The following is a 15,571-nucleotide window of genomic DNA, read 5'->3' on the forward strand; positions in this document are numbered from 1 at the left end:
GGGGCGCGGAGGGCAGGGGCGGTCCTGCCGGGCAGCGCGGACGGGGAAGATCGGCGCGCCGCTGCGGAGGCTCCATGGCTGCGGTCTACGGCGGCGTGGAGGGGTGAGTGAGGCGGCCCCGCCGGGCGGGTGGGCGGCCGGGGAGGGCCGGGGGAGGCGCCGCGCCGCGCCGCGCCCCGCCCGCGGGCACTTGGAGGGAGCCCCGCCGGGCGCACCTGGGCGCTCCAAGATGGCAGGTGGGCGCCGGCGAGCCCCAGCCCGGGGGGCGGCGGGGGGCAGCCCCGAACCGGAGACGTGCCGGGCCCCGCCCTCCCCTCCCCGCCGGCTGGGGGCCCTCCGCGGGGGAGGGGCGCTCTGCTCCGCTCCGCTCCGGGACCCGCTTTGGAGCGGCTCGGCCGGCCAAGAGGGAGCCCCGGGAAGAGCGCCGAGGGCCTTTGGGTGGCCGCGGCGGCTGGGCATCCTCAGGAAGCTTCGCGACTTGTTGCGCGCGCAGATTTGCAGAAGGGGCTCCGCGGGGGCGGGGGGGCTGCGCCCTCTGCCCGCGCTGCTGCGCTCTGGGCCCGTTTAGCAACCTGGGTGGGGCAGCCTTCCCCAGCGTGGCGCCCGCGGGCGTCTGGGCGGAGGTGGGAAACGACGGCAGAATCCATGTCGTTTGCGTGATGATGTCATGACAAGTGACGTCATCGGAGCATCTACCAGACTCCGGTGACTTCCCAGAAATTAGGAAAAGGAGCCGTTTCGGGGGCCTTCTGTTCCTCTTGCATTTTTAAAAAAGAGATTTCTTCCGCGGCTTCCCTAAAAAATAGCCTTCCTGCAATACCGCTGGGGCGGATGTCGGGTTAGGCGGGGAGCAGAGAGGGGCATTCCCAGCTGCAGAGCCTGCCTGCGGCTGGGCAGGCTGCGATGCAGAGAGGAAGCCGGTCTGCGGGAAAAGCATCGGAAGGCTGGAGTCTGGTCGGCCGAGGGCGCCGCTCCTTCCGCTCCAGTTTCGCTTTCGCTTTTTTGGGTAGCCTTTGGCTGGCCCGCTGCCCTCGGAGGGGCAGCCGGAACCGCAGAACTGGTTGCAGATTGCGGCTTGGCGGACCGTGTGGACTTAAAACAGTGTTCCTCAACCGCAGGGACTTTAAGCTGGGTGGGCTCCAACTCCCAGAATTCCCCAGCCAGCATGGCTGGCTGGGGAATTCTGGGAGTTGGAGCCCACCCAGCTTAAAGTCCCTGCGGTTGAGGAACACTGACTTCCAGAAATAGCACCCCCTGCAAAGTGAACCTCACCAGGCCTCAACTCAGGCTGCGGCTGGCAGGGACGTGCCAGCCCAGCAGAAGGCGGTTTGCTTATCTATTCATTTAGGCAAGTTAGGTATATTGCCCGCTGATGCCTGCTGATTCTAGGCAGCTCACGGCAACAGCCCGTAAGAACAACAAGAAATATAAGCCCACAAAAGGTATCACACTTCCCGCCCCAGCGCCATCACATCCCCCCAACTCTACACTTGCCAGGCCTGCTTCCCTGCGAGCCCAACGCCTGGGTGAAGAGCCAGCCTTCCCAGCCCTCTGCATGGCTGAGAGGGTGGGGGTCCTCCGATCTTGGCGGGGCGGGCAGTTGCGACGGGCCAGGGCAGCCACCGAGAAGGCGCGCCTCTGAGGTCCCACCTGATGCCAACAGTTAAGAGAAGGGATCTGGAGCGTGTCCACCCTATCTGACCTGGTGGGACGGGCAGATGCCCTCCGGGAGAGGCAATTCTGCAAATAGCCAGGCTCCGTGCCGTGCAGAGCTTTAAAGTGATAACCAGCACCTTGAATTGCGCCCAGAAAGCAACGATTGCGCAACTGCAGTGCGGTTTGCGCAACTGCACGCATCAGGAAATACCCAGAACTGCTCCATTCCAGTCTGCAGCTGGGAAGAACCTCTTGCCCAACATGCGTTAAGGCCTCTCTGTGGCCGGAAAGCTCTTGCACCAAGTTCACCTTTTTGTCGCGACAATCCAGAGGGAAAAGCCCGACAGGAACCAGCACAGGGGGGTTGAAGGTTGAAGGTGGCCGGAATTCTTGGGCCGCGTGTCGCCCCCCAGTGAGACCTGCTGCTTTAGAGGCGCAGCCGCTGTTCCTTGGACTTGGGGGCATCTCCGTTCAGACCCTTCTCCGCTGTAGCCAGGGTTTGCGTTTGTTGCACACAAGTTCCACACCTAATGCCCCCTTGGTTTAGCTTGTCCTCCTTCCTGATGGCCTTAAAGGAGGCTGATGGGATCCCGGAGTGGCAGAGTGTGCAAAGCTGTAGTTACCTCCTTTTCCCGCTGCTCCGAATGTGCAAGTGGCCAAAGGCTTATCCAGGCTTTGACAGTCAGCTTGTGTCAGGCCTAGCCCAAGGAACTCCTGGAGACCGTGCAGGTTCAATCAGCAAGGTTTATTTGCCAGCACCTGTTTACAGAAATCTTCTCAGACTGACCAGCAGTTCCCAGGCACAAGTCTCTACTATGTTTAGGGATGCGCCAGCTTTCTCCGCTTATCTCCAGAGCATTGCTCTGGAGACGAGAGCGCCATTTTCACCCCCCTTCCTCCGTTCCAGTCCATCACATCTTGGGACTCTGGACGGTGCTCGGAAGGTCCCCGGAAGACGGGAGAGGACGTGCTGGAGCAGCTTGAAGAATCCCACCGTGTTCACTGCTTCTGCGCTTCCTTCCCGGGCCTTTTTAAAATGCTCCCTGGTGGTGGCCACTGGCCCTGTTCCCCCGTGGCCCAGAGTCCCTTGTAAGATTGCAAATTGCTGTGGAGCATGGCCGCTACGACATTCTGGGTCCTCTCGTGGGGGGCAGAGCCGCGTGTGGGCCCAGAGCAGGAGCGATTGGAAGATGGTGGGTCTGGGGGCGCAGCTCTTGGCAGCATCTTGGCACAAGCAGGCCCACCCTTGAGAATACCGATGGGTGCCAGTTTCTAGCCCCAGGCCCTACTCCCTGGTTGCTGCTTGAGGTTGCCCTGGTAAACGTGATGCCACTGAAGCTGCAATGCTGTGAATGCCAGAGGGAAGGAGGAGGAAATGGGCCTTCCCGTTGAAACGCGAGTTGATTTTAGACATGCCCCGCACAACTGCAGATGGAAACGGCACGTGTGAGCTAAGTATCTCCGTCGTGCAACAGGTTATCCCGAACGTGTGCGGTCTGGGGCGTGCATTGCACGAGGTTCTCCCTTTGGCCCGTACCTGTGAGGGCAAAGAGCAAGTCCGGGGGGGGGTCACTGAGAAGGCCCATCTTGCGTTCGAGGCTCTGCTTTGGTCCCACCGTCTCCTGTGGGTGCTCCAAAGTTGTCTTATTTATTGGAGGGGGGGAGTTCAGCAGCGGGGGTGGGAGAAGTGATCTCTGGCAGAGAAGGGCGATCTTTCGACGGCCGAATCTCTTGCCGGAAGAGCAGGGACCGTCTCAAGTCTAACCCTTAAAGCAAAGGGGTTGTGTGTTTTTCCACACCTGAAAATGGTAAGAAATGGCAGCTCTGACTTTCAGCAGCTGTGTCAGGAAGGATTTTGAGGCACTCAGTTGCCCACCTCCAGTTTGGGGTTTTCACTTGGGGGTCCACAGTGGGGCTTCCCATAGAATCAGTGATCTTTGGGCTGTGTGCGAGGGGCTCATTGCGTAATCTGCACAGCACTCAGAAGCGTGAACCCACGCCGCCCTCAAGACCATCGTTCTTTCGTCTCCCCCCTCCCCAACCCAGAACTTAAATAAGACCTCATATGGCCACCTCCCTCACCTGGTGATCTTAGGTGGCACACAGCAGCCACAAAGGCAGGAATGAAGCAGAACCACCTTGCCCACCAGGCACTGGAGCAACCCAGCTATTAGCCTCCTGACTCAAGGCCACCTTAGCCCAATGCTGGGGGGAAGAGCTGGGTCTTCATGGCCTTCCGGAAGGCTAAAAGTGGGGAGGGGGCCTAGTTCAAATGAGAATGGTGCATGGATATTTTTCCGTGACCAGAAATGGGCCTGCTGGAGTGAGTTGCTAGGCGCCTGCCCAGAAGTCCTGCAGCTGGAGATTTGCCCAGGATGGATCCTGAAAGATGGTGGTAACCCGTGGTGTGTCCTGAGTTTTTTACTTTTTCCTGGATTTTTTGCATGAGCAAGCTGTGCTTCAGTGACCCTGCTGAGGTGGAAGGAGGGAGGGGGCTGAGTGGGGCGGTGGAAAGCAGAATCTTCTTCTGTAGCCCCTAAAGCGGCATTTTTCCTCCCCCTGCAGGGGGGGAACCCACTCCAAGGTGGTGCTGCTTTCCGAAGATGGCAAGATTCTGGCGGAGACAGAGGGGCCCTGCACCAACCACTGGGTAAGGATGTGGTCCTCCTCGCCACCAAGTGGGTGAAGGGAAAACGGGAGTAGGGGGAGTTGCTCAATTTTGCTTGGTTTTCATGCACGTCTAAAAAAACAGCTTGTGTTTCCTCCGTGACCCTCTTGCTTGCGGGAACCGAGAGAATGCTCTGGAAAACAAAATCTAAATGCGGAGGACGACAGCTGTGATTCTCTGCACCCCAGTAAACTCAAGCACCCTTGGCCAGTGTCCAGGAGGACACGAGCGTAGCTGCAGGCGTGATGGCTCTGCAGGGACTGGATCCTCACCACCACCACCCCGCCAGCATGGTCATCAGTGTGGGGGGGGGGAGTTGGGGAAGCTGGCCTCCTCCACGTGACCTGCCACCAGTCCACATAGGAGCTGGCAGCTGCAGGTAGATGGCTGCTCTTGGCAGTGCTGGGTTTTTATTGCCAGATGCCAGCCTCTGCTGGGTGGGAGGCTACGAGAGGGAAACACCCAACTGAGGTAGAGGGCACTCAATTGGGGAAAGCTGCTGCGAAGAAGCAAAGCTCAGTTAAGATAACAAGAGGATCCAGAAAACGGGCAAAGGGAGGGCCAAGTGTCTTTGCAATGTGGGCGCGAGTGCCGTAAGGGTGCAGATTGAAGAGGTGTCTCTTTTCTCCTCCGGGCGAGAAGCTGGTTGGCTCAGACAAGTGCCTGGAGCGGATTGACGCCATGGTCCAGGAAGCCAAAAAGAAGGCAGGGGGTGACCCACACACTCCTCTTCGCTCTCTGGTGAGTCTCTGCCCTCTCTCCACGAAAGCCTCCCGTTGCCACTTTGGAGCCGGTCATGGGCTTTAGGAAGTGCCCGGGGCACGTGGGGGAATGAGGATGCAGGCATGCTGGCATCATGGGCATGTGCTGGGACGTGACATTGGGATGCAGGTCCCCAGCGGCAGTATTTTTGTGATGATGTCATGAGCCGGTCAGCATTTTGGCATCACCACGGTGTGCTGTGGGTGCCGCTGGCCCAGGTGGTGAAAGAAGCTGGCCACGTTTGCCAGAGTGGAGCTCAACCCGTTTGTGGCCACAGTGAAAAGATCAACACTGGAGAAAGAGCTTCCCCGCTGCGGTCTGACTTTCCCCTGAGCATCCAGCCATGACTTCTTCTGATGAAGCCATAAAATGGCTTTATTAGAAAAGGCTCAGGAGCCTGCAGAGACTCCCCCAACCAGACGTGGTGGGACTCCACCCCCCAGACATCCACCCAGGCAGCCCACGACATCTGAAGGGCCCCAGGATGGGGAAGGGTGGGGGGTCTCCTCCTGACAGCCTCCCCCGTGAATGATTTCCCCGGGCGCTCGTACGCTTTGCGGATGTCTTACTCAGCCTCTGGGTCAGAGGTGGTGCTCTGGTGAGTTGTGGGTGGGGGCTCACAGTGCAGCTGTGTATGACTGCAGGGTCTCTCCCTGAGCGGAGGGGAGCAGAAGGAGGCCATCAAGAAGCTCACTGAGGACATGAAGACCCGCTTCCCACACCTGAGTGAGAATTACTTTATCACTACTGATGCCACTGGGGCCATGGCCACTGCCACCAACACTGGTAAGAGTTACTAGGGCATCTGTTTGCCTTTCCTTTTGTCTTAAGGCTCATCTTCCAACTTTCCCCTTCTTCGGTAAATCTTTGTTCAGCGGAGTCTTTGGTGGTCTCTGACCTTAGTTGTTCGCTTGCAAATCTTTCATCGCCCAACGAGGTCACATCATCAGGGCGAGGGAGGGTGGAGTTTGCTCCCTGCTTACCTACAGTAGCTTGCCCCGTATGTAGTTGGTGGGGGTGTTGTCTTCTCCTTGGTGGTTCCCTGATTAGGGCGTTGTTTTCTGCTTGATGGTTTGTCTGCTGTTAATCCCTGCTTCTCTGGGTGTTGGCTGCTGGAGAGGATGCGCGTTCTGGTCTTTTTGCTTCCTTCTTAGCTTTTCGTTGTCTCTTTTGAATGATGTGTAAATGTGGCTTATCTCTACGTGTCTGTTGATGGCTGATTTGCGTTTTTGGATTTAGCTTGGTCTAGGATGCTCAGAGTTTCCCAGATGAAACTATGGTTGAGTCTGTCCATGTGCTGTGAGATTAAGGAGTTTTCATCGTGTCTTCTGACTGCTAGTTGGTGTTCGTGGATGCGGCCTGCCAGCCTTCTGCCTGTCTGCCCTACGTAGTGGTTGTTGCGGTCCTTACACTGCATGTTGTACATGACTCCTGTTTTTTCTTCTTGGGCTCCTGGGTCTTTTGATGTTTTGGAGGGCTTTAGTTGGTTTGTGCGCTACGGAGATGCCATGTGGTTGTAACAGTCTGTTGGTTGCTTCTGATGTGGGGTAGTGTTATCCTTTTCATAGCTTGTGTGGGTTGTGTTGTAGTGGGTTGAGTGGCCAGGCACTTTTTGATAAAATTGCGTGGATATCCATTTTGATGGAAGGTGTTGTGTAGGCGGTCTGTTTCCTTTTTCTGCTGTTCTGGGTTGTTGCACTGTGTTTGTGCTTGTCTGAATAATTACACAGCTCCTCTTGTGGGAGGATGGGTTGTTACTGTGGTAAGGGAGTACTTGATTGGTGTGGGTTGTCTTCTGATGAACTTGGGTTTCTAATTTGCTGTTCTTTCCTCTGCTGATGAGGATATCCAGGAAGGGGAGCGTGTTGCTGTTTTCTTCCTCTCTGGTGAATTTTATTCCTTGGAAGATGTTGTTGATGGTTTCATGTGTCTTCTCTAGTTGTTCCTTTTCTATTATGATGAAGGGGTCATCTACACACCGGATCCATACTTTGGGTTGTGTGCGTGGCAGTGCTATGGTTCTTAGGCATTGCATTACAATCTCTGCTATGAAACTGGCAGGGCAAGCGACTGTACATAAACAGGGAGCAAACCCCACCTTCCCTCCCTCGCACTAATGTTGTGACCTAGTTGGGTAATGAAACGTCTGCGAGCAAACCACCCAGCTCAGAGAGCACCAAGGACTCCACAGTTCAAGCCATGAGCTATACATATATTCTCTTTTATTGGAATCTTTGTTCAGCTGATGCTTCTTAGAGAGAGTGGTTGGCAGTTCACTGGAAACAGAGATCCTGCAGGAAGCCCCAGGTAGGTTGCTCTGTTTCAGTTAAAGGCTGCTTTGCAAAACCTGCTCTTGCACAGTCTATGCAGCAGCTCAAGTTTCTTACTAGATCCAGACACCTCACAGTAAACTTGCTAGAGATGTTAGAGGAACTTTCATCGTTCAGCCTAGCGATATGGATAGATTCCTGTTTTCTGGAATTATGTCTTGCAGGCTGCATCACCTGATGTTCTGTGCAGCTGGTTTTCCTCATGGAATAAACCCTAAACCAAAGGCTCCTTGTTTGTCCATCATCTTTGGCCAACACAGCCTTGTTTAATGTTAAGCTTCGTGCTTGGAAACAGAGTCCCAGCAAAATTTTGCTGACTTTGCAAACCCTTTCTTCACATCAAGAGCCTCTGTGTACAGTTCCAGGGACTGCCTTTTGGCCAGTCTTCAGGGTCAGCATGCTGGTTTCCCTCTTCCTTGATGGGGCAAAAATTACTTGTCCCCAATAACGTGTGAGCAAGGCTTGCAGGTTTCCCTCAGGTTTGATCTGGGCCTGCAGAGAACAGATATCTTGAATGCCACCATGGAAACTGCAAAAAGGGAGTCTTGTGTGGCTGATATCTGTTGTCTGGGAGGTTCTGCACCGGTGCCCACCACTCTTATTTGGGAGAAACTCATTTCTGTCCCCTGACTCTGCACGGCACCAGAGACAGATGATTGCAAAAGCTGCAAGCCTGGAGAAATGAGGGGAAGACCTAAGTCCTGGCTTGTCTCTTGATGGAGTGAAGTGGGCTAAACAGAGACCAAGCATTTGGCCAGGGACACACCGCCATCCATTATAAAGGCCATTTCCTTCCTCTTCAGGTGGTGTGGTGCTCATCTCGGGAACTGGCTCCAACTGCAAGCTCATCAATCCTGATGGCTCTCAGATCAGCTGTGGAGGATGGGGCCACATGATGGGCGATGAAGGGTCAGGTGAGGAAATAGTCTGTGGACCAGAATCTTCCTAACATATAAGCTTGCAGTTGGCTTCTGAGATTGCAAGTCCAGTCATCTGCTCTCCTGACATGGTCAGATTTGCTGGGGCAGCAAAACCTCTTGGATCCACAGAGGACTTCTGAGAGATACAGACCTTCCCCAATACCCAGCTTACTGCACAGCCTTTGGGCCAGATCCTGTAATCCTTGCCATATCACTTGATGGTGACACGTGAGGTCCAGAGACTTCTTTTGATCTCCCTCCAGGTCTCCCTTGCATGACACTTGGGCTTTCTGTGTAGGTGGAACAAGGACCCACAGTGCCTGGGGATGTGGCCAACACCTAGAGCCCATGCTCTGGAGATCCCCAGAGAACTTTGGGATCTATTGGCTATTTTGTTCAAAATATAGATAGAGTGGCAGCTAATTTTGCCATTTTCCCTTTTCCTGTGTCAGTAAATTTGAATAGTTCCTATAGCTATGGGTAAAAATAGCAAGGAAATCAGTCTGCTGGACAACCTGCTGGCTGCCAAGCTAAGCTTTGCCACTCTTGCTGGATGAGTCGTAATTCCAGCAGGATGGTTTTAGGGAGATTCCTCACAATGTGCACCACTGGAGACATCGATCAGTGGGAGAGCCCAGTCCAAGCTAACTTTCTATAGGGTTGCACAGGACTTTGGGTATCATGATGGAGAAGTCTGGTTGCGTGTCTGGGCTGACACATGCTCCAGATTTATCCCCTAATAGAATCTGGGTCAATTTTATTGAATTGCCACATGCTGAAACGGTAATACAGCGATCCCCCAGGGCAGAGGAAAAGTGCCTTTGAGATTAAGGGAGTGGCCACCAATCATCATCTGTTCTATCTAGGCATGTGGGACAGTAGCTTCCTTGGGAAATCAGTGTGCTGGGTTTTGTGCGTTGTGTGGAGGGGGACCAAGGCAAACTCCAGCCCCCAGATTGACCACCTCTTTTGGTGTCTGGCAGCTTATTGGATTGCCCACCAGGCTGTGAAGATTGTATTTGATGGCTTGGACAACCTGGAGGTCCCCCCACATGACATCAGCTATGTCAAGCAGGCTATGTTTGACTACTTCCAGGTAGGTGGCTGGTCCATCACAAACCAGACCTTAGCTTCACACTCTTCTGATGTGTGACTCGTGTCTGTGGGAGGGGAGGGACAGACTGAGGTCATAGGTTGGCTGAAGTGGGAAAGAAAGAATGGACGCTATTGCACGTGAAGTCTCCCGTGCTGGAATGCTGTAAATGCCCCAAGGGTGATGCTATGCTGTGGGGCTTGTGCAGGAGGCATTCCTGCTACGTGGTGCCCAAGGAATGGCTGGATCTGCCTTTCACTCTGCTTCTGACTCCAGAGGAGACGTGCATGAGGCCATTCTGGAGGACATCTGTAGGGTTTCTGTGCTTCAAGGAAAGACTTCAAAGCTTCTGAGCATCTCTGGAGAGTGATATCTAATTGGTTTGCATCTCAATACACAATTCATCATCATCATCATTATTATTAGTAGTAGTAGTAGTAGTAGTAGTAGTATTTTGTATACACAACAACGTGAAATCACAGCTGCCAGTTCTTTAGCTGGTGTTGGCCTTCATTCGCATCAAGTTCTACCCAAGAACCAGATGTCGTAATATATCAGTGTAGTATATGCGCAGATCCAAGCAGTGTGGCCTTTTGTAATTGACAGATGGAAATTTTGTCAATGGCAGATTTTCTAAGTGCTGTCCAAGGCTTTTTGGTATGGCATCCAGTGTGGTTTATGCCCTGATCTCTCCACTTCGGTTTTCAGCTCTTCCTGCTTTACGATCTTCTCCAGTCTACTCTCCCCTGGTGTTGCCACATCAATTATCCACACTTTCTTCTTTTCAACCAGAGTTAAATCTGGTGTGTCATGCGCCAACACTTTATCAGTTTGTATTTGGAAATCCCACAGTATTTTAACTTGCTTATTTCTGACTACTTTTTCAACTGTATGTTCCACCAATTTTCATTTCTGGCAGATGATCATTTTTACAGATGTTCCAGTGAATCATTTTAGTGACTGTGTTATGTCGTTGTTTATAGTAAGTTTGTGCAATCTTCTTGCATGAGCTGAGTACATGATCTACTGTTTCTTCTACTTCTTTGCACAACCTGTACTTTGAATCATTTGATGATTTTTCGGTTCTGGCCTTGATTGCATTAGTTTGAATAGTTTGCTCTTGAGCAGCCAAAATCAAGCCTTCGGTTACTTTTTTAATGTTCCAGTTATAAGCCATTGCCAGGTTCTACCTTTATCCACTTTACACTTGATCTTTTATAGAAATTGACCTCGTAATGCCTTTGCTTGGCAGCATTGTGTTCGTGTTTTTATTACATTATTTCGATATTCACATTTTGTTTCCTGTACATTCAGTAAATTCCAATTTTAACTTGCATCAGGGCTTGTTCTTGACTGTCTTCTACATAATCAGCCAATGCATGCTTTTCTTCTTTGACAGTTTGTCCGATTTGAAGTAGACCTCTGCCTCTACAGTCTGAGCTACTTTGGGCAAGGCTTTGGTTTTTGCTGAAACCAATTATTACTATCGTTATTGTTGTGGGTCGCACAGTCAGTCAGATGTTTAGATTGGGTTTGGCCATTTTGTCCCCCTGTTGGGTCCTTCCCAAGGACCTGGGAGAGGCAGGTGTCGTTGTTTGACGGGGTTAAAGGTATTTGTCACAGGATGTGAGCTGTTCCAAGTAAAGCTGCCTTTTGCAACGGACTGATGGTGATTTTGTCCATGCCAGTTATTATTCTTATTCTTATTATTACACTGTGTTTGGGGTTTGGGTTGGCTCTGGAAAAAGCAAAGAAAGAAAAGAGCATTTTCCTCCTTCCTTTACATTTTCATGACCAGACAGGAGATCACTGCTGATGAAAAACAAAAGTACCAGGCCGCAACTGTGCTCATGGATGCGCAGCATTAAAAATGCTTTCATGTACTAGAGGAACAGCAAGGATGCAGCTCTTTCTCTGCCTGCCATCTGCGGGGAAGAGGATCAAGAGCCTCTAGCCTGGCCCTCAGCCCGCAACACAAATACTCGCCAAGAGCTAGGAAGACAGAGTATCTTGCGGAAGTCCTCGGGGCCAAAGGCAGGGCAGGGCAGGGCAGGGCTGACCAAATGACTCCGGTAATTTTAGGTGTTCCTTATTTCGACAGGTTTCCGACAGAATGGGGCTCCTGACTCACCTCTACAGGACCTTTGAGAAGTCAAAGTTCGCAGGGTTCTGCCAGAGGCTGGCCGAAGGTAGGGCCCGCAGGTAGAGGCGGTGGATTGCTGTGGGAAGTCAGGAAAACCGCGGGCGCCCTTCCCAGGCAGATCCCGAGTCAAGCTCTGGTGCCGTGCTAAGCTTTGGCTTTAAGTGTGGGGTGGTTGCAGCTGATGGCGATTTGCAAGCATGGTTTAATTATGCAAACCCAGGCAACTCTGGTTTTTGCTTTGTTTATTGAATAAACACAGCCATCAGTCAGATTAAAACATTACAAAGAGGAGCCAAATATTTAGAAAAGCAAAATTTTGGGGGTTTTTTTTCCCCTTTCAAGAAAGCATGGGTAGATCAGCTTTGACTTAGCACAGTGCGTGAACAAGACCCACATGCTTGCGGGGCATGGCTTGCTACACGGCTGGCTTTGGGAATTCAACCTGGAGGTTAAGATTTCTGGAGCTCCTGAAGAGGAGGGAGCAGGAACGTCACACCGTTTCCCTGGCATTGGACAGGAGGGAGCCAGCTGCGTTGCACTTGAGACGCTGGCATGCAAGCACTGGTTCAGCTTTGGCAGGGCTTGAACATTGCAATCTGTTGGCTTCCAGCTCAGCTTGAAATATGTCCCCCTCCAGGGGGTCCTGGTTACCACACTCTTAGCTCTGCTGTGCCCTTTTCGGTGTTAGGAGCAGCAGTGGGGGGTGCACACAAGCAAGACTGTGCCTAGAAGCCCTCAGGGCTTGAACAGTGAGACGTACATGTCAGTGAACCGTAGTCTAGGCTAGAGTCTCTCAACCTTGGCAACTTTAAGAGGTGTGGACTTCAGCTCCCAGAATTCCCCAGCCTGCTGGCTGGGGAATTCTGGGAGTTGAAGTCCACACCTCTTAAAGTTGCCAAGGTTGAGACACACTGATCTAGGCTGTCAAGAAGGAAAATCATACTTCTGTTGTGAAAGTGACAGGGCACCCCCAATGCTGGAGACCCCCTTGTGATGCTGTTCAGCTTCAAAAGTCTTGTTAGTTTGGCTGGCTCCCAGATATTCTGACGCAGTCCCAGTGAAGACTACACCTAGATTTTTTATTTTGGATTTATCCGAATCACATGTGTGAGTGAGAAAGAAGCTTCTGGGAGGTACGTTTAAGCTCATGTGCATGTACATTTTCAAATAATTTCTAAGTTGATTGTTTAGTTCTGTCCAAACTGCAGTAATGTTGATTGTTTGAAACTACTTGGGAACAACAAAAATACGTTGTGTGTACACACACAGACACACCTATAAATTTGTTATTTTCTGGATGGACCTTCAAAGAGCAATACATTTCACTGAAAGAAAGCCAGCCGTGCAGTATAGCTCCATCGTTAAACCCAAGTCAACAGGTCAGCTCTTGCTTGGGAGACGCGCAAGTGTCCTCAGCCAAAAGTGGGGGAGAGTCATCACCCCTGAAGGACACCAGAGGTACAGAAACCTGAAGTTGCCACCAGAGAGCACCCAGTGCCCCAGACGTTGGGGATGGTGTCTCAGTCCTCGCCAGGAAAGTTTTGCGGGCTGGGCACCCGAGTAGCAAAGCACCCGGGTTGCCAGTGAGCCCTGCTAGCTTTTCCTCTAATTGTGCTTTGCCATTGCAAAGATCTGAAGAAAATACTTTTCTTTCAAGAGCCATGTGGAATCTGATGGGACTGAGAGCAGGACACAGAACCTGTGTCAGTGAAGCTCATGGGGCGAGGCGGGGCTCGTTGTGGTGACGAGGCGGGAGCGCAGCATGTGCCATCTTGATCTCTTTGCAGCAAAATTCCTGTAATCCAGATTGAATCGGGACTGTGTTAGGACACTGGACCACCCCGGGCTGGAGGGGGAGCTGACTGGATAGGTGAAATAAAGGATAAAACAGGTTCTCCGTCCCTCTGTAGGAGCCAAGGCTGGGGACCCCCTGTGCTGTTACATTTTCAGCAAGGCTGGAGAAGTCCTGGCACGACATATTGTAGCTGTGCTGCCAAAAATTGACAAGGTAACTCAGGCCAGGTTGGAAGGTGGCAAGAAAAGGCCTGGACTGAGGGCAGTTGCTGCTTCTCTTCCCTAGCACGCCATCCCAAACTTAAGTGTGGCCCAAGAAGGAGCCACATTGATACCGATCCTGGAACATAACTGGGGGGAGGAAGAGCGAGTTTCAAGGCTCCCCCAGTTTCTTTAGAAAAGAATGAGGACAGCTGAGGGCCCTTGCTGGCTTCTAGAGGGAAGTGCCTCCTTCTCCTGGGCCTGGACTCACCCATCACCCTGAGCCATGTGGCTTAGCATCTTGTATGAATCCAGCCAATTGTGGCTTATTTAACAGACCCTGACTTAGGATCCAAGAAAAAGGGCACCCGTTCTGTCTTGACCAGGGCAGTAACTTACATAAGACATACAGCCGTGGTGCAGAGGGAATTATCTCGCTCCTTGGCACGAAAGCCGCCTGCTTCTTGCCTCACCCTTCACAATGTTGCAGCCCTGGCAAATCTTACCTGGGAGTCTTTCTTAAGTGCGCCTGCCCTGGCTTAGCCGATCAAACCCTCTGAAAAAGGAGCACGAATGCCGAGGGAGGCCATTCTCCATGGGGCTGCTTTGACCGCATCTGCCCTGTACCTTTTGGTGTGCCTTGAAGGTGCATAATGCAGCCCTTCTGCTGAAGCCAAGCCCAGTGACACCCTGGGGGTGGGGGAGGGGGGAATCAGGCGTAACCAGCAGATCCTCAAAGCCTCCGGTGTTCGTGTCTTCCTCCAGGCCCTCCTGCAAGGTGACCCGGGACTGCCCATTGTGTGCGTTGGATCAGTGTGGAACAGCTGGGAGATGATGAAGGAAGGTGAGGAAGAGCAGGGGGGCCCCAACTGCAGCTATGCCAGCAAGCCAAAGCTGCTGCTGCTGCTGCTGCTGCTGCTGGGTCTCCCCAGAGGACTCAGATTAGGAGGAGGGTTAGCAGCTGCTTAAAAATCTAGACCTGCCCAGCGAAGTAGGCAGTGCAACAGAGGGGGTGGGGTCTTCCCTGCTGCTGTGGAGGTGGCTTGAGGCAGAAGATGGAGCCAGCCCCCCTCTCGAGCTGTCAGACAGTGAGAGCCTGGCAGGTCGTCTGATGGGAAGGATCCACCGGCTCTCTTCTCTTGTAGGGTTCATCCGGGTCCTTGACCAGGCCCACAGCGAGCACCTCAGCAGCGCCTTCTCCAAGTTCAGCCTCCTGAAGCTGAAGCAGTCCTCAGCACTGGGAGGGGCCAGCCTGGGGGCCAAGCACATCGGCCAGGCTGTCCCTCTGGACTACACAGCCAACGTGGACATCTTCTACACCCACTCCTTTGCCTAGAACCAGGCGCTATGCCATTCCAGGTTATCCTTTTTGGTGTTTCAGTGCGTGGACTGTCTTCTCTGCTTTGCAAGGAGCCCAGTTCGTATGAGCAGCTCACATAATGTCCTTTAACAAAAAGCTCAGTGTGGTCCCGGTGGCCACGTCGCACAGCACTGTGCCTGGGCAACGCAAACTTGGCTGGCAAGCTTTTACTCCTGCTCCCAAGGAGTCCAAGCAAGGGGGACGATGCCTGGCCACCTCTTGCCAACCTGAGACAGATGGTTCCTACCCCCCATCCCTGGCCTGAGCCAGCTGAGAAAGGCCATGCTTCTCTTGGGCAGATCAGACTGAAAGAGGAGCTCAGCAAACAACAGTCCCAGAGCTGTGGGGTTGCCGCCAGCTGGAGAGTCAACAAGTTCATCAGTGCAGGCCTGGCTGCTCTCCACTGTTTTGTTTCTTGACAAAAGCAAAGGCATTAGACACCCCACTGAGTAAAGCTGGGATCAACATTTTTAGATTAAAAGATGTTTCAAAACAGTCTTGTGTCACTTGCTCTCCCCTCCCCTCCCCTCCACTGGCTTGCTGTTTTTGCCTAGCTTCCCAGACCACCTGTAACTGCCATCATGCTGCCCAGCCAGCTGTCCCCTTGCTCTGAAATGGGGGCCTTGGCTAAAGGAAGCGTCTGC

At 52.8% G+C, this 15,571-nt stretch overlaps 1 protein-coding gene across 1 annotated transcript; it reads left to right on the forward strand.

The window, feature by feature from the left end:
* Positions 1–15,422, forward strand: NAGK (N-acetylglucosamine kinase). The gene is made up of 10 exons (XM_007426888.4): positions 1–103; positions 4,222–4,306; positions 4,967–5,065; positions 5,731–5,872; positions 8,220–8,330; positions 9,320–9,432; positions 11,531–11,618; positions 13,483–13,580; positions 14,333–14,411; positions 14,713–15,422. The coding sequence occupies exons 1-10, from the start codon at positions 75–77 to the stop codon at positions 14,901–14,903; spliced, it is 1,035 nt and encodes a 344-aa protein (XP_007426950.1). The 5' UTR covers positions 1–74; the 3' UTR covers positions 14,904–15,422.
* Positions 15,423–15,571: the final 149 nt, after the last annotated feature.

The sequence above is a fragment of the Python bivittatus genome, unplaced genomic scaffold, assembly GCF_059951505.1.
Source record: "Python bivittatus isolate LINGU-HERP-01145 unplaced genomic scaffold, Pbiv_v1 ctg000740_np1212, whole genome shotgun sequence".
NCBI lineage: Eukaryota > Metazoa > Chordata > Lepidosauria > Squamata > Pythonidae > Python > Python bivittatus.